Below are 14047 nucleotides of genomic sequence, written 5' to 3'. Positions count from 1 at the left end.
ATACATAGAAGCAAGTCAGACCTGAGTGACCACAGCAAGACCTTACAGTGTCTGTAAGTCCCTGGTCTCACAGGGATATTATCACGTATCCTGGAAGGCTGTTAAGACATCAGAAATTATTATTGGCGCAGTGGTGGTGTCATCTTTAATCCCAGCATTCAGGACGATCTCTGAGTTCTAGGCCAGCCAGGATTATACAGAGAAACCCCAGGTAAGAAGGAAGGAAGGACAGGAGGGTGGGAGGGAGGGAGGAAGGAAGGAAGGGAAAGAAAGGAAAGGAAAGGAACCAGAAATTAATCCCTGAATCTCTTAGCCTAGAACCAGGAACTGCAGTAAGAGCTCAGTAATGAAGCCATTGCCAAGGGGCTCAGGCTGCAGATTCAGCCTGCTGGGTGGGATCTCAGCTTTCCGGGCTCCCGGCTGCCCAGAGACATGTTGGCCCTTACACTTCTAATCTACAGAGCAGCAAGAACAAGAAGGCTTACCTTAGAGAGTTGTTCTAAGGACTAAATGAGTTAGCAGATAAAAGTGCCCAACATACGCAACTGGTAGGCAAATATTTGCTCTATGATTTACATAGTATTTATTCTTTAACAAAAGAACTACTAAATATTTAATATAAAAAAAAACACTGGCCTGAAACTTTTTGTTCTAATGGCTTTAATAGAGGAATTGGTAGCATCCACTTTTCTAACCCCAAACTGCATAGACAAAGTCTGTCTGGTCCAGAAGTTCTACCTAGTTCTACCTAGTTCTCCGAATTCTGAAACCACTTTCCCCAGCAGGCCAGCAGAACTCATTCTATGTTTTCAGGAGTTGACAAAGCTGGTTGGGAAGGCCTTTTCCTTCTCTGGATTAAATTTGAATGACTCAGACTCCACAGCAGGTTCTCAAGGGAAGGTGCTGTGGACCCTCTGAGGACATGGTAAGACCAGGAGACAACTAAAAGTATTTGCTACAGCTAATACGGAGGAGCACTGCTGCTCACCCTACAGCGCTGCAGGAAAACACCTGTAAAAGATGTCTGGTAGAAGGGTCAATAATGCTGAGAAATCCTGCCCTACAGGAAAGGTGCCTGTACCAAACACACACGGTGTCCACGATATAATAGCACAGTGTCAGCTAGTTACAAAAGCCATGTGCATGTAAGCAACAACGGCCCAGGAAATACCATGAAAATGAATGGCGATGATGGAGTATCTGGATTATAAATGGAACTGCTTAAGGCCCTGAGACTATTGTTAGAATTTTCTGAGCCCGAGGGTCATTCAGCCAGTTCACATTCCTCAGATATTTGTGACTGCCGGCATGCTAACAATATTCCAGGCTCCCACCATACTGTAAACACTTGCTCTAGTCCCAGACCAAAAGTGACCAGGGTAAGGGAGGAAAGTACTCCATCTTCTCTGCAAAATCAAGCTGGGTTTAACAGCTTGAGAAGGCTCTTCTAGTTTCACTCTGTGCGGTCCTACATCTAAAATGTACACGTGTGAGCTGTCCTCAAACAATGTGCCTGCTTCTGCTATTGCCTCCCTAGTGCTGAGATGAGAGGTGTTAACCACCATGCCCAGCTCAACACTTTACAATCACTTTCAAACAGTTACTGGGGAACCCAATGGTCAGTCAAATTGGACAAGATCTATCATGGTGTTTTTAGATTAGAGAAAAAAATTCTGTAACTAGAGGTGATGGTATAAAATTCTAAATGAAGACCGCAGAGTGAAGGTCAGAAACTTAACCCCAATTGGGAGGTGAGCAGGACCAATGTTAAGGATCAATGCCACAGACCCAGGAGAAATGCCAAGTCCTCCCCATCCCCAGCTCAGAATTAGCAAAGGCCTTTCTCTGGTCCAAGTATGGATATTTAGGAAAATTGAACAGTGAGCACAAAAACAAACAACTGGGGCTTCTTCCTTTACCAAAACAACTAACCCCTCCCACCGTGCTGTCTATAACAACAATGCTGGGGCTCCAGGTTGTGTGGTAGTTGGTGCCACTCGCTCTCTTGGAATGTACATAGCCCATCTGACCCCCCAGCATTCTGTGGGTATGACTGAACTTTCTTCATTCCTTTGATGCCTCAGTCTGAATATGAACCTCAGAAAGAAGTGAAGAATGTCTCAAGCAATACAGAGGAGATGGCATTTGTGAGATATGAGTAGGAATGGATGCCTGGCAAGCCCAAGGAACAAAAACTGGGCCTGAAGCAGGGCAGACCAGGACAGGTCTCGGCCTTCTGAATCCTGGCCATTATTTTAAGAAAAAAGAAATCCACACTGTGGTGAAGCCTCTACCTTAGGAGGGCAACAGAACACTGCAGGGAGGAAGGAGGGGGCTTCCTTCCACACAGGATCAGCAAGTTTCTCTGGTACAGAGGACGTTTCTGAGTTGACCATGAGGATGAACTAGAGCGAGCGTCCTTGGTCACAAACCCTGGGAAGATCACACAGGCAGCTGAGAAGCCAAGCATCTGTCCTTGTGGCCACCAAGAGCTTCACGTCTCTACTCTAGCAAGAATATGTGTCCAGATCCCCATGCTGGGTCAAGCAAGCATCTCACACCTATGGCATGCTCATACCTTCTTAAAGAGATGCTGTCCAGGCCTAGATAAGACTGAAGGGAGCTGGGCAGTGGTGGCACACGCCTTTGATCCCAATGCTCAGGAGACAGAGTTGGAGAATATGAGTTCAAGGCCAACTTGGTCTACAGAGTAAGTTCTAGGACAGCCAGGGGTACTGTCTCTGCCTCAAAAGATAAATTAAAAAAAAAAAAAAACCTAGAACTACCAGGGGAAGTTTCCCAAAGGATTTTTAAAATACCCTAAAGAATGTCCTAGGATAGGAGTTAAGAACTAGAAAAGCAAGAGCTTGGAGTGGTTCAGTATATAAGAGTACACTGCTCTTCCCGAGGACCTAAACTCAAGCATATCAGCTGGCTTACAACTGCCCATAACCCCAGCTCCAGAGGGCTCTGACACCTCTGACCTCTGCAGGCACTTGCATTCATGTGCATATACCACCACACCACCAACCCTACACCACTACACCACCACCACCATCACCACCACCACACCACCACCACCACACCACCAACACCACCACCACCACCACACCACCAACACCATACCACTACACCACCACCATCACCACCACCACACCACCACCACCACCACCATCACCACCACCACCACACCACCAACACCACACCACTACACCACACCATCACACCACTACCACCACACCACCAACACCACACCACCACACCACCACCACCACACCACCACCACCACCACCACATATACCATATATGTAATTAAAATAATAAAATAAATCTTAAAAAAAAAAAGAGCGACATTGGGAACTAGTTTGAGTACCATACAAAGGACCAAGGGAGGCAGAAGCAATTGGAAGGAGGAGGAGGAGAAGAGGAGGAGGAGGAAGAGGAGGAGATAGAAAGGCTCTTCCCAGACTTCTACCCAGCATAGTAGGGATGTGACTGAGGGAAGGATTTTAGGGGACTGAACAGGGTGAACTAAGGAAGGGATTTTGCTTGCCAACCGACTCTTGCCACTGAGGAGTAGACCAGGATGAAGTCAAAGGTGGAGGAGGAAGCAGCACTGAGGCATAAGGCACACCAAGTGCAGCAGGGTCCGGGCTGAAGGAGCAAGGTCCGGGAGTAAGGAGGCAACGGTGGAGTAAACAGAGTCAGAGGGGCTGGTGCCTACCTGGAGCAGGCTGGGGCAGCCAAAGCAGTGACGTGGCAGAGAGCAGGCTCTAAGCTGCACAGCACTATCAGATGCCACCTCTGCCCCTGCTAGCTCACATCCTGAACAAACCAGCATCTTTACTAGTCCCCATCTTCTACAGGCTTCACTGTCATGCGATTGAAGGATAAAGGACGTGTATACAATGCTCAGCGCTAGGGCTGACTCGAGATAGTAACCCAGTAAGTTCCATTCCAAAAAGACAAGAGGAAAAGAGAAGGCCTGAGAGAGAACTTCGCCAGACACCACTCAATCAGTGCTCAGAATTCAGTGGTGACATGAAGTAACATGAAGGTGACTCTGCTGGGTATGATGGCACATGCCTTTTTAGGGCAGCCTAATCTACATAGTCAATCCCTTTCTCAAACAACAATAACAACAGCAGCAGCAGCAATGACGATGACGACACAGAAGCCCCTCCCTTCAAGAAGCTTACATTACATAGGGGGGAAGGTCCAGCCAGTGCACGACGACACAGAAGCCCCTCCCTTCAAGAAGCTTACATTACATAGGGGGGAAGGTCCAGCCAGTGCACCAGTAAATAGTATGTCAGGGAGGGGAAACAGGTAGACTAACAGAAACACTAGGGGCTAGTCTGAGTGCTGCACACAAAGACCGAGGGAGAAGAAGCAGTTGGAAGACCTTTCTAAGCTTGGTAACAGGCGCACAAGACCAAAGAGCAGCAAGGCAGACAAAGCCTGCGGGATGGGAACAACCTGTGCAAAGGGCCCGGGGTCCTCGCAAGTGCCTAGGATGGCCCTAGAAGAGCAGGCCGAGAGGGGAGAGAGTGGCAGTGGCTCACACAGGGACTTGCTGGGTACCCTGCAGGGACCCTGGTTTTCACCTGAGTAAAATGGAAGCTACTCTGGGGTCTGGGTAGGAACTACATAGCAGGAGTACAAGCACAAGGAGGGAGACCCACTACAGGCTAGGGTTACAAGTGAGATGACAGCAGGCCCTGCACAACAATCAGGACTGACCCTTAGCAGCCAGTCCCCTCTCCTCTCTGTAGCATTCCTGCTGTCCCCACTTCTGTCCACCTATGAGCGAAGTTAAAACTGCCACAATGTGTCATAAGCCGTGCTAGCTGCATTCACGGTCACCATGGGCCTATAACCCCGTTTTTACAGGATGGGCAGCTGTCATCCACAGGACTAGATACATGCTACTTAGAGTACTAAATCAATGTGGGTTTTGGTGGCTTCAGTGTCCTGGCCAGAGAAAGAAAAAAGGAAAGGAAAAAGAAAGGAAAAAGAAAGAAAAAAGGAAGGAAGGAAGGAAGGGAAAGGAAGGGAAGGGAAGGGAAGGGAAGGGGAGGGAAGGGAAGGGGAGGGGAGGGGAGGGAAGGGGAGGGGAGGGGAGGGAAGGGAAGGGGAGGGGAGGGAAGGGTGAAGGGGAGGCACCAAACTGTTCATGCTAGAGAGGCTTCTCAGAGAAAAATAACTGCATGACCAGGAAGGGTTCAGAGTGTCTGATGAAGGAAGGCATTGGAGGCTCACACAATCCAGGCCACACAGGCCAGTTATCCAGAGAAGTCAGAAATGCTACATCTCCAGTCCTTCTCTCCTCATAGTCACTGATGAAAGCACATGAGACGTCACAAATGGAGCCCAGAAAGAGAAACATGGGTCTCCCTCAGCCCCCCTCAGTTCTGACGCAATTATTACTAGCCAAGAGAAATCAAACCCTGAAAAGCTACTCCCATTCCTTCCTTCAGATTACAAAGAACAAAAATGGGGTCAATGGGAGGCTTCCAACTTAGAAACCTAATTCTAAGGCCAGCTGGGCTTTGCAGCTCCACGTGGGCATCCCAAAGGATGGTGCTCTAAGTAGAATTCGTGTTAAATCAGTATGTTGCCAAATACCATAGTCTTGTCCTAGAACACCAGGTATAAAACTAGGTCTTGCGGCTAAAAAGCAAGGAAAGGCTCTCAAAGAGATGGTCGGGAGAGACCCAGATAACTAACAAGCTCATAACCATTTTTGAAACATTTCCAAATGTTCACCACGTACGTACTCAGTACTGTTCTAGAAAAGACAAAAGAGAAGAAACTGCCTTTATGAGATTTCCAAGGGCAGGTGGGCACAGTCAAAGACCAGGGATGTTAAGAAACTTGCCTGGAAGCCAGGTGTGGTGGCAAATGCCTTTAATTGCAGCACCTGGGGAAGTAGAGGCAGGTGGGCTCTGAGTTCAAGGCCAGCCAGGGCTACACAGTGAGACCCTGTCTCAAAAAAAGGTGGGGGGGGTGATGGGGAGAAAGAGGAGGAAGAGGACTAAATTACTAGCATATTACAATTACTAGACAATTTTATTTGTTTGTGTTGTGAGAGATAGATAAGGAGAAAAGAGCTGGAAGAATATTTTCCTTTGGAGGGCGTTTCAGAATTTCTGGCAAGCCTGTGCTGGATCTTCCGAGCACAGCACAAGAAGGTGATGCTAGCTTAAAAGAAGAGCCCTGTCCTAAGTCAACATGCCTGGCTCTCAGCCAGGAGTGATGGCTCGCACCAGTAAGCTCAATCAGGAGGAGGCTAGCCTTGGCTACAGAGTAAGACCCTGTCACACACAACCAAACTCACTCAAACCAAAGAGTTCACTAATCCTGGCAAATCACGAATGGTTTTGTGGCATTGGTTTCTCTAAAAAGAGGGAATTGACTTAAGAAAAATAAGAAAGAATAAATGGGTCTGTGTGAAGCCCGAACGCACTCAATAATGGCTGCCTAGCAGGGCTGGGTGAGGGTGCAGGGCCGAATCCATGCATAGCAGGATCATGGGTAATGGATCAGTGATGCCTGCCGTGACCTGAGTGACTCTACTGCTGTGGCTAACCTGGGGTCACCTGAGCTGGACTCTCATCTCTCGGGACTGATGTACCTGAGCGGGAGTCATTTTAACTTGTGAAAGAATTAAAATCCCTTTCCATTCCTTCTAACAGTTTACAGAACTTTCCTTAAAGACTGATTACTTATTTTCTCTGTAGCCTTGGCAGGCCTTGAATGTGACCCTCCTGTCTCGACTTCTCAAGTAGCCAGGATGACAGACATTCTCCACCAAGCCTGGCACTGCTTTCTGACACAAGATTAGAGAGATACAATTAGGTCTAATTTTTTACTCTTACCTGTTACCATTATGGTATATTCATAAGAATCTAGAATTGTTATTTAGGATGTCTCACTGTGTGGGAATTTACCTGCCACTACTAGAACTGTTTCCAAAGACCTTTCATGTATGTGGTATTTTGTAAACTGATGCCACCATCCTCACAAAGGAGTGACGTCTACTTACTCTCCCCCTTGGAATGGAATGTATGCTACAGAGCTGTGACTGACTAAAAGAGTCAGGGATGCAGGCCTGTAATCCTAGCACTCAAAAAGGTGAGGAAGACCAGCCGGAGTTACACATACATAGCAAGATCCCCCCTCAGAGTCTGGTAGAGAAATGCCACTCTTGGACTGTTGAGGGTAAGAACAAAGCAGATGACTGTACTGTGAGTGTATGTGGCTGGGGGAGTCCAGGTCATCTGATTACTTTTGCAATGTTTATATGTGTCTGAAATTATTTCAGAATCACGTTAAATAAGTATTTTGTTTCCTTTTTTTAAAGGAAGATTTGTGATCTAACCAACCACCCTGAAGCTGTCCACGGAGGGAAGGAAGAGAGAGGCAGAGAGAGGGACATCCAGCACCAAAGTTTTTCAACTACCCAACCAAGATGTTTGATAGGTAACTTGTTTATTTTTTATGGAGTTCTGGTTAAAAGAAAGTAGAGTACAAATTCCCACCAAAACTAAAAATCTTGACAGATAGCATGTGGCTTGATTGAATGAAACCTTTAAGGAAACTAAAAAAGGCAAACAGAGCCAGTTAGAGAAGCCCGAGGCTGGTGGGGAACACACAAGAATAAAGGCATTCAGGTCCCCTTAACAACAGAATCTTCTCAGCCTTCCCAAGTCAGCCTGCCCCCACGTTTCTCTCCCTCTCAGCCGCTCCTCTTTCCCGCAGTGCAGGGTAAACTGAATAGCACTGCTGGATCTTGAAGCAAAGCCAACAGCAATGCTTATAAAACTTATTACAGAGAAGACAGGGTGCACTGGTTCTGGCATGGTGGTGCAGGTCTGTAAATCAGCATTTGGGAGACAGAGGCCAGGGGATCAGGAGTTCAAGGTCATCCTCAGCTACATAGTGAATTTGAGGTCAGCCTGGACTGTGTGTAAGACCCTGTGTCTTAAAAGCAGACAGGAGTCAGCAGGGGAGCAAGCCATTGTTATGATCTGTGTCACAGCCCTAGTAAGCAGTATTCAGAAAAGAGATGAATCAACTTTCCTGCAAAGTCCTATCTAAACTACAATTATAATCTTTATTGCTCAGATGACCAAATGTATACCAAACTTCCACTGTCAGCAAAAGCCTTAAATTCTGCTTGGCAAGATTCTGGTTTGCCAAATATGTCTCCTATTTAATCCTATGCTGGGATCTTTCATATTCTTGGCTGAGTGCATCTGTCTTGGACTCCCTTCCATTCAGCATCCCAGGTTATTTACCCCCCATGCATCTTAAACATATTCCAGGCTTTCCTCCGTCCGCATTGTCAGTGGCTTTCTGTCTCTGTAGCCTCTACTCCCAGACTTCCTCTTTTTCCTGTTTGCATCGCCACCTTTATTAGGCAGCAGGCAGTTCTCTGTTGCTCATTAATAAGGCCCGAGGTTCTGTGACATGTGTGTGCCCATACAAGTCTCGACTGAAAACAGTTTCAGTCAAAGCCTAAACCACTAAGTAAATTACCTGAATTTGGGCACCGACGGGCCAGACAATATAAAATGAAAACTAACTGAATCTGGGGAGAGGACATGCTCTTGAGTCCATCAGTGTACAGGTGGAGTGCACGGAGGAGTAGCTTCTATGGAGTGAGGCTTAGGTGATGACAGGTGTCATGCAGATATTTTATTTTGATCTGCAGAGCTGTATAGAGCAGGGCGGGACAGAGTGGGGGGGAGGAGCAAGAGTGAGAGTAGCCTGGGGAAGATTAGTAGCAGGTCTAGTCCACACAGAGGCTACTTCAGTGATGGGTTTTTTATTTTTGCCTATATGCATGTCTATGCACCACATGCATGCCTGCAGTCTGCAGAGGACAGAAGAAGGTGTCAGATTCTTGGAACTGGAGCCACCTATGGCTCTGGGCTGCCACATGACTGCTGGGAATGGAACCTGGGTCCTCTAGAAGAGTAGTCAGAGCTGCTACTGAGCTTAACTGCTGAGCCTGCCAGCCCCTCAATGGTGTATCGTTTAAGCTAATGTAGTTATTGGCTAAGATACCTGGTAGTCTTGGATATGACGCTATTTAATTCATGGGGGAGATATGAATGACAAAACATATCTTCTTCTAAGAAGGGAGTTATGTATAGAGAGGCTCACACGGGCAAGCCGACTCTCTATTCATGAAAGTGAGACAGTCTTAGACATCCCAGCCCCCGCCAGGGTGACAGCTGAATTAAATCACGTGACCCCAAGAGCGATCACATGAAGCAAAAGAATCTCCCTGCCAACTCAGGAATAGTGATAATAAAACCCTCATTGTTTTAAGTAGGTGATTTTGGGGTGTGCTGTTGTATCTATATCTATATCTCTATCTCTATCTCTATCTCTATCTATGAAATACAGTCAGAATAAGCCTCAGACTCCACTGCTGTAGCGTGGGGCTGCTGTTACCACTGCCTGAGGCTGATAGTGAGTATAATATAACAAGAAATACTTGCTATAGTTAGGAAGAGTCATATGCGATCCTGAACTTAGTTGCAGGCTTCTCCTTTGAGAAGCCTTACCCCACAGGCACTTCCACTCATATGATTTCCAAAGGCCGACTTTCTAAGGCAGATGGAAGGTGTTTGTTTTCTAGTCTGAGCTACAATCTTTATTTGTTTGCTTGCTTGTGTGTGCACGCCTTCATGGCACAGCTCAAGTACCCAAAGGTCAAAGGACAGCGAGCAGGAGCAGGTTCCTGCCTTTCACCAAGTGAGGTCTAGGGCTTTATCAAACAGATGGCTCCTTTGCCCACAGAGCCATCCTGCAGGCCCTTCACTACAAGGCCTGAAAAATGAACTGTGTGTCATAAAAGGTGACCAAAGAAAGCTCTTGGGTTAGCTCCCTGCCCACCCGTGCGTTACATCCATGTTAAGCCTTTAGTGATTACCAAAAGTCAGTAAGAATGGCTGAAGGAGCTGGGCGTGGTGGTGTACACCTTTCTCCTAGCACTTGGGAGGCAGAGGCAATCAGGGGGATCTCTGTGAGTTTGAGGTCAGCCTGCTGTACAAAGTTCTAGGACAGCCAGGTCTGTTGCACAGAGAAACCTGTCTCGAAACCCCTCTCACCCAAAAAAAAAAGAATGGCTGCTGGATGGCCTCCCTGCTTTGAAGGAGGAGGCATTCCACCCGTGCAGCTATTAACCAGAAGAACTACAGCACACACTCAGACTTCAGAGGAAGAGAGAGCAGAAGCAGATAAATCTGAGATCTCCTAATGGGAGAGCAAGGCTTAAATGTCCACACAAAGCTCAGACACATAACAGAACAGCAGATGATTCTGACTGGAGATCCCAGAGACGATACCAAGAACCAGGAGTGCAACGACGCCCGACGGGTTCACTCTACAATGACGTTGCCTCTGGAATTCTGTCCACAGGTCCTGGGCCCTAAGTGAGAACTGCAGCTGAGCAGCTGCAGTGCCTACTTTCCTTGGGAACACAATGAAAGCAGGAGTTACTGATTCACAACTGCAGGAAGGGAGGTTAAATACCTGTGTGAATTGTGATTGCTAACACTAAACTAATGGAGCCTTTTAATCTTAGGAATAAAGAAACCTTTTCTTAAAATGGCAGATATATCAATATTAATTAAACCAACAAAAAGAAACTCAAATCTGTATTCTCTGCATGAAGTCCACAAAACTTAAGACGCACTTGTTCTAGACAAACTGAATAACATTCTCAACTCATCAAACACAAGCTAGAGAGTAAGCCTGGAATTGGCAAAAAGCATTCTGGGTGAAAACCAGAGGAGCATTTATGAATTTCAATTTGGGCAGAATCTACTAGATAAGCAGGTGCTGGACTATTTTCTTTTTACACTGGCAGATAGCCCAGTAAAGTGCCAGACCGTAACTGTACACCCTAAAGAGGAGTATACCTAGATTAACCATAAAATATGACAGGCAGGAGGGCCATCTCAGAGGTAGCACCTGTCCAGCATACACAAGGCCCTAGTTTTGCTCATAGAATTGTGGCAAGGATTAAATGTTGAAATACATAAAGCTTTTAGGAAACCGTTTGGTATATAATAAGCACTTGGTAAAATTAACTGTTTTTAAAAGCTGAAACAGCTATTCTGTAAATCAAAGGGTTATAAGATAGTCACCAGACGGGGTTGGGGATTTAGCTCAGTGGTAGAGCGCTTGCCTAGGAAGCGCAAGGCCCTGGGTTCGGTCCCCAGCTCCGAAAAAAAAGAACCAAAAAAAAAAAAAAAAAATAGTCACCAGACAAGTATGTAGAACAATGCTTCTCGCAGTGTTTTATTTTTAATCCTGCACTGATTGGTAGGTTTAGGAAGAGTGATTATATGCTTGACAGTCAGGAGTGCTAAGCTGCTCTCCGTTTTTAAACATCCGCTCTCACTTTCTTTAGTTCTCACAGTAACAGTTTACTCGTCAATAAATGAACTACCTTGAGTAGTACTGTTCTATCATACAGACCCAGAAAACAAGGGCAATCTCAAGTAGTAGATTGAACAGAATTATGAAAATAATAAGGAAACCAACCTCAGCAGCAAGGCCTGAGGATGACTTAAGGGCCAACAAGCTAACCGATAACATAACCCCAATAAGCTAAAACAAAACAAAAGGAACTGCAAGAGAAAGACACCAGTTGGTATTTTCCCCACCAGTGCTCTAGGAGAAATCCCCTAGAGAACATGTAGGCCAGTAAGTCATCTTGAGTGAAAGCCATTCTGAGCCACCAGCATCAAACATCAATCAGAAATCACAAAGAAGATTTCTTCTCTGCCAACAAATCACGAAAACGCTCTCTTGTGTGAAACCAAGACAGGAACATTTGCAAATTCACAGACACCTACCTGTGGTCTTAGGAGGCTCCTGAGGTCCACCCTGCCATCCGTACTGTGGGTATCCTTGATAGGGGTACCCCTGAGGTGGTGGGTAGGGGTACCCCTGAGGAGGTGGGGCTCCCATAGGCCCCATTGGCTGTTGTGGATAAGGTGGGTATGGGGCTGTTGGCCCGGGGCCCGGATATGGTGGAGGGTTCTCTGGGTTCATCAGGAACCTGGCAATGCACCTAAGAGACAAAGAGGATAAAAATCATTTGCATGTGGAACTCACTAGAAAAATTTCCAACTGATCAGATCATTTACTAAATGCCCTAAAGGTTCCCCAGTGACTCTGGAAAGCCTTGTTCATGTCGGTTCATTCTCATCCCAACCACACAGCTCTTATCTTCCTATCTGCTTGCTTTTCTTCTGCTTGTCTCTTTCCTATTCCAGATAGTAGGCTGTGACAACAGAATCAATCAAGTCAGTTTGGGATTGCTACCATGTCCTTAGAGGCGCTTGGTGCCTGTAGTCTCCTCAATAAATGTGCTGAATGAATAACAGGATACATTGTTTTTAATTTCCCTGAAATGTCCATAAACGTGGTTGGCTAGCTTTAAGATAGCAGAAAATCTAATAGCACTAACTATCAACCAGATCAGCAGATGCTGGTCCAACACCAGAAAACCCTCCCATAAACAGGGTCAGGCTACAGTGGTGTCTCCTAAGAGGCAGCCCTGCTGCCAGTGACCAGACACACCCCTTGTCTTGGGCTCTAGGATAACACAGCTGTGCTTTCCAGACCCATGGCTCTAAGCAGTGAGCTGTCTATAGAGAATGCCAAGCAAAAATTTCCTCCAAGCTCCACACTGCCAGGGTTCTTTGAAAGATTCACCAGGAATCTTCACTGTGTTTACAAGTTCCTGTCCTTGGTGGTTTGTATCTGTGAAGGAGCCTATGCTTCCTGGCCCCCTAGCCTATTAAAATATTCCCTGACTGGACTTGAGGCTTTGAGGGCCAACATATTGCTTCCATCATCTCTACAATCACCACAGTGCCTGGCACAGAGACGTCCAGATTAAAAGCAAACAAATCATAACTGGGGAACAAGGTATAGTCTACATGAGTCACTTAAACAACCTGATACCTGTGATACCACACTGCCTCACTGTTAACCATCTCCTGGATGAACATTTAACCTACTTCGAGTACCTTGGAACCCCAATTAAATAGTAGGAAAGAATCTAATAACTACAAATTAGTAATCCCATTAATTCTTCTTTAGAATATGTAATCAATAAATTCTTAAATAATGTCATAAAGGCTAGAATTGTCATAAGATTCCCTAGGGATTCTGGATTAAAGTAACAGGTTATGCATGTAACTTTCATATTCTTCCTTCCAAATAGTATCAGATTTCCAGCTAGATACCATCAGTTCTTGCTATAGTTCATGTGCTTCAAGAAAAGCTCATCTAGTCCCAGCTCTAGAGGAAGCACCCAATCTGCTACACTAATCAAGGCCAGCATCTCCCTTTTTCATCACAAATGATTCAAGGAACCCAGAACTGAGTTGATCATAAATGCCGTTTCAGTCAGCAGGACTGACTGAAGTAGTTCGGTTCTTTCAGTTCTAACAACCCAAGCCAGTAACATAGGCACATAAAGGTCTATGAAAGCTATGGCCTACCAAATTGCTACTAGTCAATCAGCAACTGTCAGCTTTAAGATGCAGAGAACGCTACAAAAGACTGAACTAACCTAACCTACTGGCCCACCCTAACCCACTTCTACTGTGCTTCCAGCCCTGGGGACCGATGGTAAGCATGCCAAGAAACACGCGGTGATGCACAACTCAACATACATTTAGCACGTGGACTAAAGTAGTGAGGCATGCGTATCAGTGTGACTCAATGTGGACAATGGTTGAAAGACGAATACAATGACTGCTAGGGTACTGGCTTCAACCTAGCAGAGGAATGGGGGTAGAGGGAGTGTCCCTTGACAATTATAATGCCTAATATGGAATCCGGATCTGTTTTACCACATGTGCATTATGCCTCCCATTTAAAGGTTTACTTTTCCAGAGTCTGATAGAGACTCAAAAACCAAACAACAAACAGACAAGCACACAACTGGTGCAGCTGAGGAGATGGCTTGGTGTGTATGCTCAAGGAGGACCTGGGCCAGCATCTC

At 46.1% G+C, this 14047-nt stretch overlaps 1 protein-coding gene across 1 annotated transcript in view; it reads right to left on the bottom strand.

Annotated features, from left to right (window-relative positions):
- Positions 1-14047, bottom strand: part of Cystm1 (cysteine-rich transmembrane module containing 1) — a 61992-nt gene that overhangs the window by 27796 nt on the left and 20149 nt on the right. Inside the window, exon 2 of the mRNA NM_001402495.1 lies at positions 11883-12100. Within this exon, the coding sequence (NP_001389424.1) occupies positions 11883-12081 (199 nt within the window). The 5' untranslated portion in view covers positions 12082-12100. The remainder of the gene's footprint in view (positions 1-11882; positions 12101-14047) is intronic.

Source organism: Rattus norvegicus, chromosome 18, assembly GCF_021556685.1.
Source record: "Rattus norvegicus strain SHRSP/BbbUtx chromosome 18, alternate assembly SHRSP_T2T, whole genome shotgun sequence".
NCBI lineage: Eukaryota > Metazoa > Chordata > Mammalia > Rodentia > Muridae > Rattus > Rattus norvegicus.
Note: the sequence above shows the minus strand (reverse complement) of the source record. Positions and strands in the feature narration are given on the sequence as shown.